Raw genomic sequence first — 18,631 nt, forward strand, 5'->3', positions numbered from 1 at the left:
GTAGTCAAAAATGTGTAGTCATCAGTAGTTGGATCAAAGTGAAAGATGTAAGTTGTAATCTTTTGAAAGTAGCTATTCGCTCCAACTCGAGCTAATCTGTTCTTCATCTTTATTTCAGCTGCCAAGTCCATCGAATAAGGTACACACCGACTCTGAGTATTCGTTAGGCTGAGGTCGGCTAATACTCCATATCTGGTTTTCTGCGTCATATTTTATACATCTATCCACTTGGCGCCAAGAATCTGGATCGTTGAAAAGCTGTCGCGCGTTATCAGTCACGTCAATACCTAGTGTCGTGATCCAGGTATCACTTTTCGCGGAAGACGAGACGCCGATCCAAAACTCCCAATTGTTTGTCGAAAGGGAAAAATCAGCTACCAATTGTCCAATCTCGTTGAAGTTGTCGTACAACCTGCCACCAATGTTCTCGCAATTATCTTTTGCGTTTGGCCAAGTCATTTTAGTGCTAATCAGCTTGTAGTGCTTCAGAATCATCGTTGATTCATTTCGGCAGTTTGAGCTACTCACTTCTGATCCATTTAATGCTATGCAGGGTTTGCTCAAGATTTTCATCAGATCGGTGTCATTCTGTACAGTCATTATTGAACCATTCGTTGGCGATTGATCCCATTCGAACAAAGCTGTAAAGGAGAATAAATCTATAAATTAAACCGATTTTCAACGTGTTTCAAAACATCTCAAATTTTCGAACCCAGCTCTACCTTTTTTTTCGAGTTTGGGAGTTTCGAAGTTGTGGGTTTGGTGCTGCAATTTGGTACTGCGATATAGGTTAGTTTAGGTCGAGCATAGAGGTCTTCAATTCAGGCAGCATATGTAAAACTGATCAGAAAACCGAGCATTAATTGATTAGGGGGGGGGGGGACTGTTGAGACACTCTCGGAATTGGCCAATAAAATCGAAACATAAATTGTGCTCAGATTTGTTCGGTTTTTAAATCAGTTTTTCTATGATTACGTTTGCAATTAGCAAGACTTACTGAATCAAAATACATAGTTTTTCTTAGTGTTCCGACTTTCGATAAGAAAGTAACGGAATATTTGTGCTCGGGGTGGGGTTTTTTTTCTTCAGACAATTTTCGACTTTTTAACTAGCCATTTTTGACGGATTTTTTTTTTATATCATTAAAAAAGTATTGTTGTCCTGAGCTCAAATTTGAAAAGATATTTTACCTGTGATCATTTTTCGTAAAGTTATGAGGGCTTATAGATTGCCATTTTTGCCATTTTGGGACAATTAACGCGCGATATAATTCGCGCTATTAACGCGTAAGCGGAGGTTTAATCCGTCTTAAAAATCATTCCAAATTGGTTGGAAGAAGCTAATTCGCCATAATTGATTTATTACAAGGAGCGAAATTTATACTTTTGTACTTTATATGGCTTGTGGGGGGATGATTTTCAAAAAAAAATCAAATTTTAGAGAAAAAAATGTCATTTTATTATATTACATTAATTTTTTTAATGTTATTACTGCTCCATAAAACCTTCAAAGGCAGTCGGAACATTCAAGGCTTTGCCCTGATACGAGCAGTCTTGTTAAACTTAGCTTTTGCGTAACTTTTAGATTAGGTATTTTATTGATCAGAACAGTTTGTATCATTTGAGAGCTTGACATAAAAAACTCAATTTTGTGGCATATAAAATCACCGACCCCGTTTTTGTATTTTTCTTTTATTTTTGCCTAAAAGCTCGGTGCATGTTTCGGTGTTTGTTTTGTTTTTGGCTCAACGGGACTTAACCAATATTTTGTCGGCTTAGCTGGCATTCGTTATAAAAATCCAGTCACTCATGTCACTCCTGCAATTGTTTTGCTGGTCTTGTTTAGGCTGGTGAACATCATTCGAGACAAAATAATGAAAAAATTGCAATTATGAAATTGTCTATTTTTTCATCGTTGAGGCCTGGTGGCGTTCGTTTTCTCTCTGATTGCTTGCAATGTTTTTTTTTGTGGTATTTCAAGTGATGCAAAGCTTCGAATGACCTCTTTGTTAAAAAAAAAGAAAGAACATCTACTCAAGCGAAAACTTCATCAGAGTGTTGCATTCAATAACATTCAGATGCAAAAATTGTGTGCTGTAAACAATAAATTCAGGGGAATCTCTTTCAAAGTCTTGAATCTTCAAAGCAGTAAGATCTTCAACGCGATATACTTGCGCAGTTTTTGGCATACTTACGAAGAGATTGCATGCAAAATTTAAAGACTCAAAACAGGAAAAACTGCTATAGCGGAAAAACAGTTCGGTCACAGTCAAATTATTAGTCAAACACAAGCAGAAGCGAATTTCAGGTCAGGCCTATCAGAACATAGGTCGAGTTGAGTTCACGCATTGTTAATATGTCAAAATAGGTCCAATACGAGGTCTAGGTGTGTACTTTTTGCACATGTGGATTGGGTGGTCTTGGACCTCAAAAAAATTATCACCAATTCATCATTCGTTTGATCTTATTTTTGGGCGCAGATTCCGTGACACTGGCTAAACCAAAGGCTGCGGAATCCGTGATCAAAAAAGCGTAATACGTGACCATATTAGTCGATCGTGGTCAGACAAAATTAAATATACTTTAAAACCTTTCGAAATAAAGGTCATAATTAGCTGAAATTTAGGTGAAGCGCAATAATAAACAAGACTGCCCGTATCAGGGCGAAGCCCTGAATGTTCCGACTGCCGTTTAGGGTTTATGGAGCAGTAATAACATTATAAAATTAAATGAAATAAAACAAAATGAAAAAAAGATTTTTTCTAAAACTTGAAAGTTTTTATGAAAACCATCCCCCACACGCCATATAAAGTTCAAAAATATAGATATTGCTCCTTGTAACATAGTAATTATGGCAAATAAGCTTCTTTCAACCAATTTGGAACGATTTCTAAGACGGATGAACTCTGCGCTTACGCGTTAATAGCGCGAAATATATCGTGCGTGAATTGTCACAAATTGGTCAAAATGGCAAAAATGGCAGTCTTTAAACCCACATAACGTTACGAAAAAAGATCACAGGTGGAATATCTTTTCAAATTTAAGCTCAGGACAACAATAGCTGTCGAATGATAAAAAAAATTTTGTCAAAAATGGCTAGTTAAAAAATCTAAATTTGCCTGAAGAAAAAAAAATCCACCCCGAGCACAAATTTTCCGTTACTTTCGTATCGAAAGTCGGAACAATAAAGTAGCAAAGAGTCTAAAAGCCAGAAGTAACGGTCATTATTATCGGCAATGAAGTATTAAACTTGTAATACCAATCAAGTCACAAACAAAAATTCTTCAGAACAATATGAAAATTTTTTTCTCGAACTTTTTGTTGGTATGAAAGTTTGCCTAGTTCCCTAATTGTTTCCATATTGAGGTCGAAACTTTGAAGAAAATGATAAATAACAAGAAAAACGATAAGCTCGATACAGGGGTTGAGCAAAACCGAATTATGCTTAGATTTGACCAAGACGTAAAAAACGAACCTAAATGGCAACCACCTTTTAAGCCCGCTCAAAACAATGATTTCCTTTTATCGCACAAACTAAAAACTCATCAGTCAGTTGAAACATTTAAACCATGATGGCCGGTTTTTCTGCAAGTATCACAAAATGTTTCGACCCGTCTTAAAAAATTACCACAAAATTGTTGTTTTTTTTTCAAGTTAGTGTCGTTTTTTCGGCGCGGTGTGATAAGGGAATCTGAGCAAAAAAGTAGAGCTTAGACATTTTTGTCAATCAATGTACACTATGAAAATTAAAAAAAAAATTGAAGACAAATAAGAAAAACAGAAAAAAATTAAATTTTTTAAAATCTTTTCTAAACTTTTTTCCCGTTTTTTTTGAAGTTTTTGATTCCTAAGATGAAGCGTAAAGCGCCAAAAAGCAAAAAGAACTTCAATTGAGTAAACCTAATATTTCAAGGCCTAAATTAAGCATAAATAAGCTAATGGAAGCCCACTGACTTGATCGAAATTTGACAAAAATCAAAAACTTTAAACCGAAGTTTCTTGAATTTTTTAAATGTCGTTCGAATCACGAGTGAAAGGGCTTCAATATGATATGTCACTCAACCCAGTCCGTTGATTATTTTTAGCTGATTTTGCGTAGAGAACAAACGAAAAAAGACTAAGTTACACCCGAATACAAACTTGCTCCCGATTTTCAATGGTCGGAACAAAAAGATCAATGAACTGATCTATGATGAGTTTAAATGCCCACCTTTACAGTCATTGTGAGAGCCAGAGGGAGAGAAAAAGTCAGAGAAACAATTGCAGCTATAGCTGCCTTCAAAATTTGAGCAATCTGAGTTTGAGCCACAAGGAGCAACTTCAGAGCATTCGTCGATATCTGAAACAGACAAACCAATTGCTACCTATGATTAGAAATTCTAAAAAACTTAAATAGATCAATGCAGTAGATGGCAGCTGAACGCCTTGCTACAGGAAAAAAGTGACAATGCATCACTTTTACTCTGTTCACTCCAAGAATTTGAACGCAAGTTCATGTTGTATGATACCAGAAACTGAAATGGTATTTTGTGATTTCCTTGGCTTAACTACCGTTTATTAGGTTTCGCCTAAAAGAACACGCGAGGTAAGTTAAGAAGTGTTTTTTTTTGCAGTTTTCGCTTTTTTTCGAGCGATTCACGGATAAATTTATCTCAAACAGAGCTTTAAAAATAAGCTCTGAAAAGCTTATTCTATTTTCTATTTAAGCTTTTCTCTAAGCTTTTCTACTTAAAACTATCCGTTACGTAAGCTTTTTTCTGGTTTTGAAAACAGATTTCACAGATATCTTGGTCTCATTTATAAGCCCGCTTAGATTTTTTCCTCATTGTATAATTACTCAAAACTATCTCAAAACTTTTGCTTTTCTGCACATTTTTTGGAAGCTTTTCGAAGTTTTTTTTTAGAAAAAGTGTTTAATTGCATAATGAACACCAATTAATTGAGAAATTTTTTGCAAACGTACTTTATTGCACATCAACAAAAATTACATAACACTTTTCTGAACCAATTTAAGAAATACCCAAGCCAAATGTCATACGGAAAGCTATCATGGAAAAAAATTAAGCTCTCTTAAATCATGTTTTTGAGCTATAGTGTTATATTAACTATTGTCTTGTCTTTGTGAAAAGTGTTCAATTTCTACACTGCCTGTAAACTTTGAGTAACATCTGTTAATATGTATCAACTTTTAGGAAAATCGCATTTCTTTTTTTAAAAAAATCAAGTGTTTTTGCGTACCAGGGAATAAAAAACAATTAGAAAATGTCGTTTTGACCTAATCTTTAACTTTTTTGAAGTACGCTTCATCTATTCTTTGTATTGAACAAACAGCTTTATTATTAAACTGTTTTTGTCGTATTTTTAAACCAAAAGAAATAAAGTTGACAAAATGATTTCAAATTAGGTTAAAATCTATTTTCAATTGGAAAAGATTCAAATTGAACTTTTTAGGAACTCAAAACGATATTAAATCGATCAAATAAAATTTTTCTGAGAAACTATTTGAAATCACGAAAAAACTTCCGAAATAGATGTAAATGGAGTTTGGTAGCATTTAAAATCCAAATACAGCTCATCAAAATTGATTGAAAGCATTTTTTGTATGAAACAAAAATTTTGTAGCTTTTCCAACTTCCACTTCAAATTATTCAAAAAGTTTGTCGCATTTTTTGGGAAAAACTTTGTACCCAATAAAAGTTTGCATCAATGTTTGCTTGAGTTACAGACACTTGATTTGTTTTGGTGACCTCGAACCGATAATTTCATAGATATCAATCAAAACTTGCAATCTAAAGAATCTCGTATTGATCAAAAATTGTTATGAGCGAAATTTCAGCTAAAACCTATTTTATGATTAAAGTGATTCGACAAAAACAATTTGGCTTCGAAGCTTTTGTACTTAAACATTCTTGCAGTCTGTTATTAGGTCAAAATCAGCACGAAATCTCCTGAAAAGCTTTCTAAAAATCATGAAAAAGCGTGGAAATTTCAACCATTCATGTCAACACTGGCAACTATCAAACTGCAGGTTAACTGAAACATTTTCGAAGTTATATCATCATTCTAATTGGTTTGGTAAACCTGAGAGGGAGTAAAGTGTATTAAGGGTGAGTGAAATATCTAGCCAAATATTTTGAAGAGAATCTAGAGATTTATTACTGTCAAAAAGTTTTTGCATGAACGAAACGAATAGATCAATGCGGTCAGCAAAAAAGGGGAAAACGATTACAATTTTTGCCATGTCAAAACTCGACGCAACATTAATTGGGCGATAGACTCGAATATTTTGATTAGGACTGCGGAGAATTTTGAGTTTACGGTTAATTCAATCTTGATAAGAAACCATGCTTGTGGTGGTACGTGAACTGATAAAAAAATTTCAACGCTCTGCCATTTTGTCATGTCTACGTTGAAAAAAACGAAAACTGAAAACTTAGAACAATTATCAGCTTTGTCTCACTTTGTCGGTGAGACAAGAATTACTTTTTGCATTACAAAATGCTTCAATTTTTTTGAAAGTTGAAAATTTTTATTTAGTTTTGTCTTGAAATATTGAGTTCTATAAAGTAAATCTGCTTTCCCTGCAATTTTAGTGATTCAAATCAAAATTATATTCCAAAAAAACGTCAAAAAAATAAAGTATATAAAAAAAGAACACAATAAATCAAAATATAGGGTATTCTTTCAACACGTGATGAGTTCAACTGAATAATTTGATTATTCATCGTTTATCTACATTAGCGAATGCTCACATTAACTGTCGGATAAAACGCTGGTGCCATCAAACCTCTTAACCTTTTTTTCAGATAAAAATACTTCAAAAAGCAATTTAAATCATTGAAATTATCCGTGCTAACTTTTGTTTGATTGTTTGATGATCAAACAATAAGAAGTTTTGGCAAGAAAAAGTTTCTCTTACCAATACAATGGGAACCATTTGGTGATGTATAGCCGGCATTGCACTGACAGACGAAACTACCCATACTGTTATTACACATAGAATGATTTCCACAAACTGATTCCTGGCATTCATCGATATCTATCAAACAAAATTAAAGACAAGTCAGAGGTTTCAATCAATTTAAGAATCAACCCAAATGAGAAAATGAGATACCACGTCCTTCAAATTTTGATATTTTTGATTAATCTCAGAATTTCGCTAATTTAGGAAAGGTATCCTAGTTTCTTTCAAAATTTTCATAACTCTTTTACCAAAACAATGGCTAAAATAGGCAAAAATCCAAGGATTTACAAAGCTCTGCTCACACTTCTACTACTACACTGCTTGAAAACTTTGAACAATATTTGTTAAAATGTATCAAAATTCAGGAACTTCAATGTTTCTTTTTTTTAATTAGTGTTTTTGCGTAGCATAGAAAAAATTTAAAAAACAAACGGATTGAAGTACACTTCATTTTTTCTTTCTTTTGAACAAACGATTTCTCCTTTAATTTGTATTTGTCGTATTTGACAGCCCATTTTAGGAACTAAAAAGGTTTTTAAGTCGATTCAAACAGATTTATGTGAGAAAATATTTGAAATCACAAAAAAATTGTCTGAAATAGATGTAGATGGAGTTTGGTAGCTTATAAAATCCGATCATATTCCTCAAAACTGATTGAAACCAATTTTTTGGCTGAAAAAAAGTTAATTTTTTTTTGTTTTTTTCAACTTCCACTTCAAGTTATTTAATAATTTTGTTGCAATTTTTGCGAAAAATTTTGTACTCAATAAAAGTGTGCATCAATGTTTACTAGAGTTACAGACACTTGATATGTTTAGCTGACCCCGAACCGATACTTTCATAGACTTCAATCGAAACTTGCAATCTAAAGAATGCCGTATTGATCAAAAGTTATTATGAGCGAATTTTCAGCGAAAACGTATTTTTTGATTAAAGTGATTCGACAAAAGCAACTTCGCTTCGAAGTTTTCGGAATTAATTTTTCTTGCAATCAGCACAAAAGTCGACTGAATTGCATTCTAAAAATCATGAAAAAAAAACATGAAAAAATCAACCATTCATGCCGACGCTGGCAAGTATCAAACTGCAGGTTAATCGAAGTGTTTATGAATTTTCCTTTACTCTAAATGGTTTGGTAAACCTGAGAGCGAGTAAAGTTCATTAAAAGAGTGAGTAAAATATCTAGCCAAATAAATTGATGAAATATAGAAAACGATTACAGTCAAGTATTTTTCACATAAACGTAGCAAATAGGTCAATGCGGTCAGTAAAAATTCTTACCAACACAATGGGAACCATTTGGTGATGTAAAGCCGGCATTGCACTGACACAAGAAACTTCCCATACTGTTATTACACATAGAATGGTCTCCGCAAACTGCTTCCTCGCATTCATCGATATCTATCAAAAGATAAATAAGAAATGAGAAAAAGATATCCCAAACCTTCAAACTTTGATATTTTTGAAAACTCTCAGAATATTGGCTAATTTAAGAGATATATCTTAGATTCTTCCAAAAGTTTCATTGACTCTTTGACCAAAACAATGGCTTAAACTGTCAAAAATCCCAGGACTTACGAAACTCTGCTCACACTTCTACTACTACACTGCTGAAAACTTTGAACAATATTTGTTAAAATGTATCAAAATTCAGGAACTTCAATGTTTCTTTTTTTTTAATTACAGTGTTTTTGGGTAGCAGGGAATAAAAGATAATTAAAAACTTTTGAAGTAGCAGGGAATAAAAGATAATTAAAAACCTAATTTTTTTGAAGTACGCTTCATTTTTTCTTTCTTTTGAACAAACGATTTTATCTTTATTTTGTATTTGTCGTATTTAACAGACGATTTTAGGAGTTCTAAAGGATTTTAAATCGATTCCAACAGATTTTTCTGAGAGACTATGTGAAATCACAAAAAAAACTGTCTGAAATAGTTGTAGATGGAGTTTGATAGCTTCTAAAATTCAAAAATAATCCTCAAAATTGTTTGAAAACAATTTTTTGGCTGAAAAAAAACTATTTTTTTGCTTTTTCAATTTCCATTTCAAGTTGTTTAATAATTTTGTCGCAAACTTCGGGAAAAATTTTGTGCTCAATAAAAGTGTGCATCATTGTTTACTCGAGTTACAGACACTTGATTTGTTTAGCTGACCCCGAACTGATAATTTCAAAGATTTCAATCGAAACTTGCAATCCAAAGAATGCCGTACTGATCAAAAATTATTATGAGCAAAATTTCCGAAAAAATCTATTTTTTGATTAAAGTGATTCGACAAAACAATTCGCTTCGAAGCTTCCGGAAATAATTTTTCTCGCAATCAGCACAAAAGTCGACTGAATTGCATTCTAAAAATCATGAAAAAAAAACATGAAAAAATCAACCATTCATGCCGACGCTGGCAAGTATCAAACTGCAGGTTAATCGAAGTGTTTATGAATTTTCATTTACTCTAATTGGTTTGGTAAACCTGAGAGCGATCAAATTCATTAAAAGAGTGAGTAAAATATCTAGCCAAAATTTTTGATGAAATATAGAAAACGAATACATTCAAGTAATTTTCGCATAAACTTAGCTAATAGGTCAATGCAGTCAGCAAAAATTCTTACCAACACAATGGGAACCATTTGGTGATGTATAGCCGGCATTGCACTGACAGACGAAACTGCCCATACTGTTATTACACATAGAATGGTTTCCGCAAACTGTTTCCTCGCATTCATCGATATCTATCAAACAAAATTAAAGACAAGTTAGAGGTATCAATCAATTTAAGAATCAACCTAATGAGAAAATGAGATACCACGTCCTTCAAATTTTGATATTTTTGATAAATCTCAGAATTTGGCTAATTTAGGAAAAGTATCCCAGACTCTTCCAAAATTTCACAGACTCTTTGACCAAAACAATGGCTAAAATTGTCAAAAATGCAAGGATTTACGAAATTCTGCTTTTTCTTCTACTACTACGCTGCCTGTAAATTTTGAACAATATTTGTTAAAATGTATCAAAATTCAGGAACTTCAATGTTTCTTTTTTTTTAACTACAGTGTTTTTGGGTAGCAGGGAATAAAAAATAATTAAAAAATTAGATCATTTTGAAGTACACTTTATTTTTTCTTTCTTTTGAACAAACAATTTTTTCTTTATTTTGTATTTGTCGTATTTAACAGACGATTTTAGGAGCTCTAAAGGATTTTAAATCGATTCAAACAGATTTTTCTGAGAAACTATGTGAAATCACAAAAAAACTGTCTGAAATAGATGTAGATGGAGTTTGATAGCTTCTAAACTTCAAAAATAATCCTCAAAACCGTTTGAAACCAATTTTTTGGCTGAAAAAAAAAAGATAATTTTTTTTGCTTTTTTCAACTTCCACCTCAAGTTATTTAATAATTTCGTCGCAACTTTAGAGAAAAATTTCAATTTGGTAAACCTGAGAGCGAGTAAAGTTCATTAAAAGAGTGAGTAAAATATATAGCCAAATAACTTGATGAAATATAGAAAACGATTACAGTCAAGTATTTTTCACATAAACGTAGCAAATAGGTCAATGCGGTAAGTAAAAATTCTTACCAACACAATGGGAACCATTTGGTGATGTAAAGCCGGCATTGCACTGACACAAGAAACTTCCCATACTGTTATTACACATAGAATGGTTTCCGCAAACTGCTTCCTCGCAGTCATCGATATCTATCAAACAATATGAAAGACAAGTCAGAGGTTTCAATCAATTTAAAAATCAACCTAATGGGAAAATGATGTCCCAATTCCTTCAAAGTTTGATAATTTTGAAAATTCTCAGAATATTGGCTAATTTAAGAAAGATATCCTAGACTCTTCCAAAAATTTCAAATTTCATAGACTCTTTGACCACAACAATGGCTAAAATTATCAAAAATTCCAAGGCTTTACGAAAAATATTATTAATTATAATTTATGATTTTGCCGAGAACTCAAAAAACTTCGACGTATTTTAAAATATGCGAAAGACTTTCTTTGTAATCATTTTTATCTGTCAAATATAGTTAGAGGCAACTGAAGATACTCAATAATAAACTAAAGAGAAACTATTTGTACTTTTCTGATGCTAGCCATTTTTAGAAGACTAAATTTAGGTCTGATGAAAAGTTAAAATTGTTTTCATAATGGTGGATTTGCCGTCACACAGACTTTTTTGATGAAGAGAGCTTATAGTGATGCCTTTTACGCGCTTTTTTTGTCTGTAACTATTTAATATACTCTTGTCAATTGATTATTTAAAAAAATAAGAAATGGTTTGCTTTACACGGCTAAAACTCTCCTGTCATTACGCAATCTGCTGTTTTGCCGCATTTATTTTCGATATCTCTTATTTAAAAATTTCAATTTCAATTTTTTCTGAATAGAAGTTTAAAAAACCAAAGGTTTAGTTTCAAAAATTAATTTTTAATTTTATCTCTAAGCGTATGATTTGTCCTAATTGTCCCTGTATCATAAACTTCGTTCTTATCGTGATTAATTTTTAGAGGAGTTTTATTTTTAAAAAATCATTTGAAATTTGATATTCTCTTCAAGTATGATTTTAAACTGTAATGCTTTTTAGCATGGCTCAAAATTATGTAGTCATCTGCAAAGGTTAAATTTTAAAGTTTACCGATTTTTTTATATCATGGTTAATTAGAAAAAATGGAGAGATTCAACGAATTTACATGAATAACGACTTGATGCAAGAACTCGGGTTTATTTTTGCTTCATTTGAGTTTTTGCCACAAGTTATAACCAGACTGCAAGGCCGACTGTCTTTGGTTTCCCAATTCGACACTTTGAATAAAGTTTTGGCCGCGATACAAGGTGACAAGTACAAAGAACAACTGGACTCAGTGTTGGTTAGGAATCTTAATTTCAAGCAGCTCACAGAAATTTCACTTATATTGCGGGGTGAGAAACTATCCACTACCGATGTCAACCCATTAGACGCTGCAATTTTCCGGAATGCTTCTATGGTTTCAGTCGACATTGAGAGAGTGTTCTCAAGCATGGGACAAATCAGTCTCCCCAGAGAATGAGACTCACAATTGAGAACTTGAAACAACACTTGATTGTATATTGGTACAACACTGTGTTCAAAGATAATTGAGTTTCTGACTAACTTTTTCAGTGCATGTTTAGGTGCATATTTCGTAAAAATTTGTGCATGTTTTTCCAATTTTGCATGAAAATTCTAGCCCTGCGAATGTACCTCAAGAAGCTCTTACTCCGACTGTGAGTGAATCGGATGTTTTTTATTAAGGTTTATGGGTAATATTAATTTATGGCTAAAATTAGTTTATGATAGCCTAATTATTTAGGTTTTACCTTAAAAAATGTTATCAATGGGGTGTAAAGTCTTAGTTAGATCAAGAAGAGCACGTAAGAAGTCATATTGTTTCTGTAAACTTGAAATTTCTGTTTCTGAGAAAAAAATTTTCGGAAACAAACTATTTTTTTTTAGAAGTATTGGATGCGTTTACTGAGCTTTGTGATCAATTTTTTAAAAATAAAAGTTGCAAAAAAATTGCTCATGCAGGGCTTTAGATATTATTCTGTAAGTTGTTTCATGTTTTGCATCCCCTTCTTAAGTTGATGAACTTAGTAGCCCTATCCGATAAACTGTTGCCAGCCATTATTTCTGTAATCAATTGTAATAAGTTGGCGCTATTGGTTTGACCGCATCATGCATTATCCATGACAGTATTTTATAATCATTAAGTGGGGTAACACTTTCCAAACCAAAAAAAAACTGAATAATTTTTATGTCTGGTTAAAATTCTGAAAGGTAATCATCTCTCCGGGTGAGATGTTTTAGGTATGCAAAAGTTTTGAAAAATTGATTCACAGGAAATTAAAAATCAGAAAAATACTAGCTGTTTTTTTTGTTCATACATTGTCAATTGTAGCTTCTATCGAAAAAAATTTTGTTAAAATTTTTTTTTTAAAATACCTTTCAACCAAGATGTTTTGTCTTCATCCTACTTAAGAACACTTAAGGGTTCAATTTAATCAGAATGAGATAAATGAGAGTTTGATATTACTTTTGAAAATAACACGAGGCTTACCAACACAATTGGATCCATTTAGAGATGTATAGCCAAAAAGACATTCACAGCTGTAGTTCCCATTGCTAGCTTGGCATTGTGAGTTCTCTCCGCAAACAATATTTTCGCATTCGTCGATATCTATCAAAAACAATGGAAACAAATTTAAATGCAGTAATCACTTATTTTTTCAAACAAAGTTCGAACAATAGCCATTGCAACGAGAACGTTTAGGAATAGAGAACTTTTCTAGATCACCTGAAGCGCTGCAAGTGTGTTCATGTAATTTTATAATGATAGAAGAATGAAGCGCTGATAGTTGAACTTATATTGTTTTTTTTTCGCATTTATCTTGTCTATCAAATTTTGATTTTAAAAACGTTTGAATGCTTCAAAAGTAGAGTTTTAAAGAAAGTTTGCTTTAAAATAGATAAATTGAAGAGTTTGAATTAAGAAGATTTTTTATCTCAACACAGAGGGTTCTGTTTTTAATGAAGGTTTTCATGATTAACGAATAAAGCGATCTTGGTGAAAATCATTAGGAGGCAAAAAGTTGCGGGGGATAAGCACACAAATGGTGTCTCTATATTACTGGAATCTAGAGACAAGAATTTGAACCAGCTCCAAAAAAGAGGTTGCTTCCATTTTCAAATTTTCTATGGACTCCGCGCTCATTACGTGTAACGTAAAATTTGTCCGCACAGTTGTTTTATCGCGAATTCTGCAACGTTCAATTTTAGCTAATATTGATTCAGATGCCCCAAATATAAACATATTCCGCAAAATGAGATTGCTTCCGCAAACGTATGAGGACTTCTCTAAGTTTTGCGGATTCCGCTTACATTTTGCGGACTCAGCTTACAAATTTGCGCTTATCGCTTCTCTTTTGCGGATTTTGCTTACAATAGCGGAATCCGGAAAAAAGTTTTTCTATTATACGCAACAAGCACTAATTTCGTAGGTTGTGCAAAACTAATTCGGATTCTGCGAACTTTGATGCGAGTTCCGCAAGTTTTGTTGCTGTTTCAGCTGTGTGTCTTCGGAGCAAATTTAAGCAAAACGATGTTTTAGTTATTTGCTTGTGAACCTAAAACAGCAAAGAAGATCACAAAAACTAGCAATGTTACGGATTCCGTAAGTTTGCCTGTTTTTTGAACGATACAATGTTTCAGCTGTTTGCTCGTGTAATCCAAAGTAGCAAAGTAGATCAAATAAAATTAGAAATGTTCTTACAAATTACAAGTTACACAGTTTGACCTTGCATTAGTTCCAATGATTGTTATGCGACTCGGAGATTCGTTGGCATAAAAGTTATTCTGCTCATTGTTACAATTTCATTTGAAGGAGGAGATTATATTGATTAGTTTTAAGGAATAAACTTACCAACACAATTGGAACCGCTTGGCGACATGTAACCTGTCATGCATTCACAACTGTAGTTTCCAATGCTGTTTGCGCACAATGAGTTGTCTCCACAGACAGTCTGTTCGCGTTCGCATTCGTTAATATCTATCAGGAGGACATTGAAACATATATTAGAAGCTTTAAAAGCTTTCAAAAAAGGATTTATTTGTATAAGAAATCTTTGAGCCTTAATGACAAAATTAATTCTAGATGCAAAAAGAAAGTTTCCATTGCTGATTTTATTTATAGACTTCATGGAATAACTGTTTTCTCTCTTTGATATCTATTGATTTGAAAATCAAATCTTGAGCTTCTTTTGAATTCGAAAATTTTCTTACCAACACAACTTGAGTGTTCGTTCGGTAAGAAATAGCCTCTTATACATTCACAGCTGAAGCTCCCAGGGCTGTTCTGACATCGAGAGTTTTGTCCGCATACCAGACTATCACATTCATTGATGTCTTAAACAAATGTTTTGACTAATTTTGATTAATAAACATAAAGAAACCCATTTATTAGCATACATTTTAAAAGTGATTGGATAAATTTTGGAGCTGAGCATGTTTGAAAAAATAATCAATAAAGGAATTGGATTATAAGCAGCAATTGATTCATTTGTACACAATTTTAAACCGTAATAAAACTTTTGAAACCATTTTAAAAAATCACTTTTTTTTAACATATAATCTTTTGCTCAAGACAAAGCTCAAGCTGCAAAATGGCGCTTTTTTGGCAGAAAAATGATGGAGTTTCCTGAATATTGAAATTTGTTTGTTTTTAGAAAATATAACACACGCAATGTGAATGACCAATATATCCATTTTATGCCAAACATTATATGTTGGAACTGATTAGCAAAGTCAGTACAATGCATAAATAAGACAAACTAATCCGAAAGATTGTTTTTGATTAAGCTGCAAAACAATCATTGCATGGTCCAAATTTTAGAACCTTATTTAATTATAGTGGAGTATTTTGTCTCAGAAGTACATTTCATTGATTATCATCCAGCATACTTAGGTGCTTGAAAATAGTCACCCCTTTAGACTTATTGTTCCGACTTTCGATACGAAAGTAACGGAATATTAGTGCTCGGCGTGGGTTTTTTTTCTTCAGACAAATTTCGACTTTTTAACAAGCCATTTTTGACGGAAATTTTTTTTATCAATCAAAAGGTATTGTTGACCTGAGCTTAATTTTGAAAAGATATGTCACCTGTAATCATTTTTCGTAAAATTATGGGGGTTTAAAGATTGCCAATTTGGCCAATTTGGGACAATTAACGCGCGATATTTTTTGCGCTATTAACGCGTAAGCGGAGATTTAATCCGTCTTAGAAATCGTTCCAAATTGGTTGGAAGAAGCTAATTCGCCATAATTGATTTGTTACAAGGAGCAAAATATATCCTTTTGTTCTCTATATGGCGTGTGGGGGGATGATTTTCGTTTAAAAAATTCAAATTTAGAAAAAAAAACTTTCATTTTATTTTATTACTTTTTATTTTTATCGGTTATTACTGCTCCTTAAACGTTAAAAGGCAGTCGAAACATTCAGGGCTTCGCCCTGATCCGAGCAATCTTGTTACCCTTTAGACTAGAATTAATTTTTACGATTGTTTGTATCTCGTGTTTTTTTATTACAATTGAAGATGTGCTCTTTTCTTTATCAAACCGTGGAAAAAACTTTTTTGTTTTTTGCTCAAATTCACACTTACATTGATGACTTTTGACAATTTAATTGAACGTTTTTGAGCTCAAATCTGACTAATAGTGACCATATTTTTGATTGGATAAATAGGGTTATGTGTGAATCCATATGAAGCGAGTTTTTTTAAAACCTTGGATGATTGTTTTTAGACTTGGATGGATTGACAAAGATATTTATGGGTTTAAGTTTATCGATTTTTTAGACCTTGGATGAGAGTTGTTTTAATTTAGATGGATTCAAAAGATTTTTATGGGTTCTAAAGAATAAAACAAAACATTGAAAAATATTTAAAACGATACTTTATACACTTAACTTTAAAGTTTTTAGGAAAGAACTATTGAAATGGATTCAAAATCTATTTCAGAACCAAAAATTTGGGTTGTGTTAAAATCAATTTATAATTAATTTAAATCAATCCGAAACCATTTTCGTCTTTGCGGGTAGCCTCAACTCGACTTGGAAAGCTTTCTGTCTCGGATTTTTTTTGTCGATATGATCTTTATCAAAAACGTTGAGACGACACTCATATGAATTAAAAAACTGGCATAAAAACCCACCTTGTTATGTTAATTTATAAGACAGAATTTTTTTTCACCTTTGCGTTCAAGTTTAAGACAACGAAAAGGCTGAAAATATTTTTTTCGCCTACATCGTTTTTCGGTCAAAATTTTTGATTCTTGAATCTTTTTCCTACCCCCCCCCCCAACCCAAACATCAGCGAAACTTTACTTTCGAATTGGAGCTCAAAACAACCAATCTTGATAGAATGATGCTAGCAAAAATTGGTTTAAAGTCAATTTTTGTCTGGAGAACAAAATACCATGAGCACCTCACATCAACATCAATTTTATGATGTAATGAAGGTTTTTACAAGGTTTTTTATGAAGGCAAAACATGCTTGTCATGGCCTAAATACTTAGCCTGTCAGTTTTCATAACAATCGGTTGCTAGAATAGTAATTTTACTTGTAAAAATTTGCAAGTGGGGAAAAGAAAAAAACCTGCTCTTTTCAGACAAATTTTTTGTTTCTAATATTCCTTCTTAAAATGAAAACATTCATGCATGAAAAAAAAACAATTTTGAAGTGCACATTTTCCCATACCTTCATATAAAAATTTTGGAAGCAAAAATCTTATAAAAAAATTGATCGTAACAATGTTTAATAAAACTCTTACCGCTGCACAAGGTTCCATTACCGCTCGAAGAATTGTATCCAGTGTTACACTCACACTTGTAGCCTCCAGGAAGATTAATGCACTCTGAGTTACTGCCACATGAATTCACGTCGCATTTTTTGATATCTAATTGCTTAATGGTTTATGACAGCAAACTTAAATGTACGATTATATGTTTCTAGTTAACGTACGCAATTTTCTGTCTTAAGATATTTTTTTCATGTTTTTGTTTCAACCAATAAAAACGCGAACGAGCTTTGTATTCGAATTCATTTTATTTAAAAAATACTTCCCTTAAAAAATAGGTACCACAAAAAGAGAAATAAATCAAGTGTCAAACCATATTCATTCGTTTTCAGCTGTGATTCGAATGAATGTCATTTTTTGTTGGTGTGTAATAATGGAATATAATGTTGGAAGACATTATAATTTTTTTAAAGCGGTAACTTGCACCTTCCAAAAAGTTTCCGTATTTGTTCAACACCTGATTGTTGCAATCGTTAATTTGGGATTTAAGTTTGGTATGTAAAAAATTTCTCTTGTCTTTTTGTTTTCTGTCATCGCATTTGTCGGTTCTCACTTTTCTCTCAAGCCTCCCACTTATTAATTACCCCCACACGCATTGACTTCTCCTAACCCCACGTGCCCTCGCCCACACTAACTCACTCTATAACCCACACTTTACACCACCATTTTCACTTCCTTCAATGCCAACACTTGTCCCACCCAAACTTGCCCCCTTACAGACACTTACCAGCCCGGTTGAAGTCCCACCAATGATTATAGCTTTTTCTGTATTATCACAGTGATCGCTACTTTCCAGCGGTGATTCAGAGTTTTCAGAGCTTTTTCAGTAATGCTTTCGTAGACGTTTAATGCTTTTCTTAAAACTCACTCTAGTAACTTTCAAATGAGAGTTTTAGTTGATAAGCTCTTTCATTTTCGCAGAGCTATGACTTGATGGAGCAGAGGTTACAGGCATATCTGCAAAGCTGTTGGTTCGTGGGATTGCTTCCAGTTAGTTGATTGTTTTGATAAGTTTTTATCGCTATTTCATCACTGAACATTAGCCAACGTAGCGATAATCTATCGATAAAGTTTGCTACTGTGGCAAAAAAACATCGATTATTTATCGATGGCGATCGCTGTTTTTGTTTTACCTTTTATCGCTATTTTATAATGTGAGCTCAACCCTGGAGCCCTTTGCACCACCCAGCAATAAAAGTAAAAATGTGTGAAGGGATGGTGTTAAGTATGGGGTTCTTCCAATTTATTGTTTAAAATGTGAAGGATATTGGTTGGCAAAAATTGAGAAAAAGTGA

The 18,631-nt window shown here is 32.8% G+C and overlaps 1 protein-coding gene across 1 annotated transcript; it reads right to left on the reverse strand.

Annotated features, from left to right (window-relative positions):
* LOC134853270 (adhesion G protein-coupled receptor E1-like) lies at positions 1 to 17,430 on the reverse strand. Its single transcript, XM_063869244.1, has 10 exons — positions 17,310 to 17,430; positions 14,765 to 14,887; positions 14,406 to 14,531; positions 13,044 to 13,163; positions 10,540 to 10,659; positions 9,573 to 9,692; positions 8,245 to 8,364; positions 6,919 to 7,038; positions 4,210 to 4,338; positions 1 to 641 (listed from the first exon to the last, which is right to left on the reverse strand). The coding sequence occupies exons 3-10, from the start codon at positions 14,443 to 14,445 to the stop codon at positions 115 to 117; spliced, it is 1,296 nt and encodes a 431-aa protein (XP_063725314.1). The 5' UTR covers positions 14,446 to 14,531; positions 14,765 to 14,887; positions 17,310 to 17,430; the 3' UTR covers positions 1 to 114.
* Between the last annotated feature and the right edge of the window lie 1,201 nt (positions 17,431 to 18,631).

Source organism: Symsagittifera roscoffensis, chromosome 8 (genome assembly GCF_963678635.1).
Source record: "Symsagittifera roscoffensis chromosome 8, txSymRosc1.1, whole genome shotgun sequence".
Taxonomy (NCBI): Eukaryota; Metazoa; Xenacoelomorpha; order Acoela; family Convolutidae; genus Symsagittifera; species Symsagittifera roscoffensis.

Coding starts and splice junctions, on each gene's coding strand:
- LOC134853270 (XM_063869244.1), bottom strand. CDS start 14,445: ATGACAGGTTACATGTCGCCAAGCGGTTCCAATTGTGTTG. Junction 13,164..14,405: donor AAGCGGTTCCAATTGTGTTG/GTAAGTTTATTC, acceptor TGTTTTTGATAG/ATATCGACGAATGCGAAAAT. Junction 10,660..13,043: donor AAATGGATCCAATTGTGTTG/GTAAGCCTCGTG, acceptor ATTGTTTGATAG/ATATCGATGACTGCGAGGAA.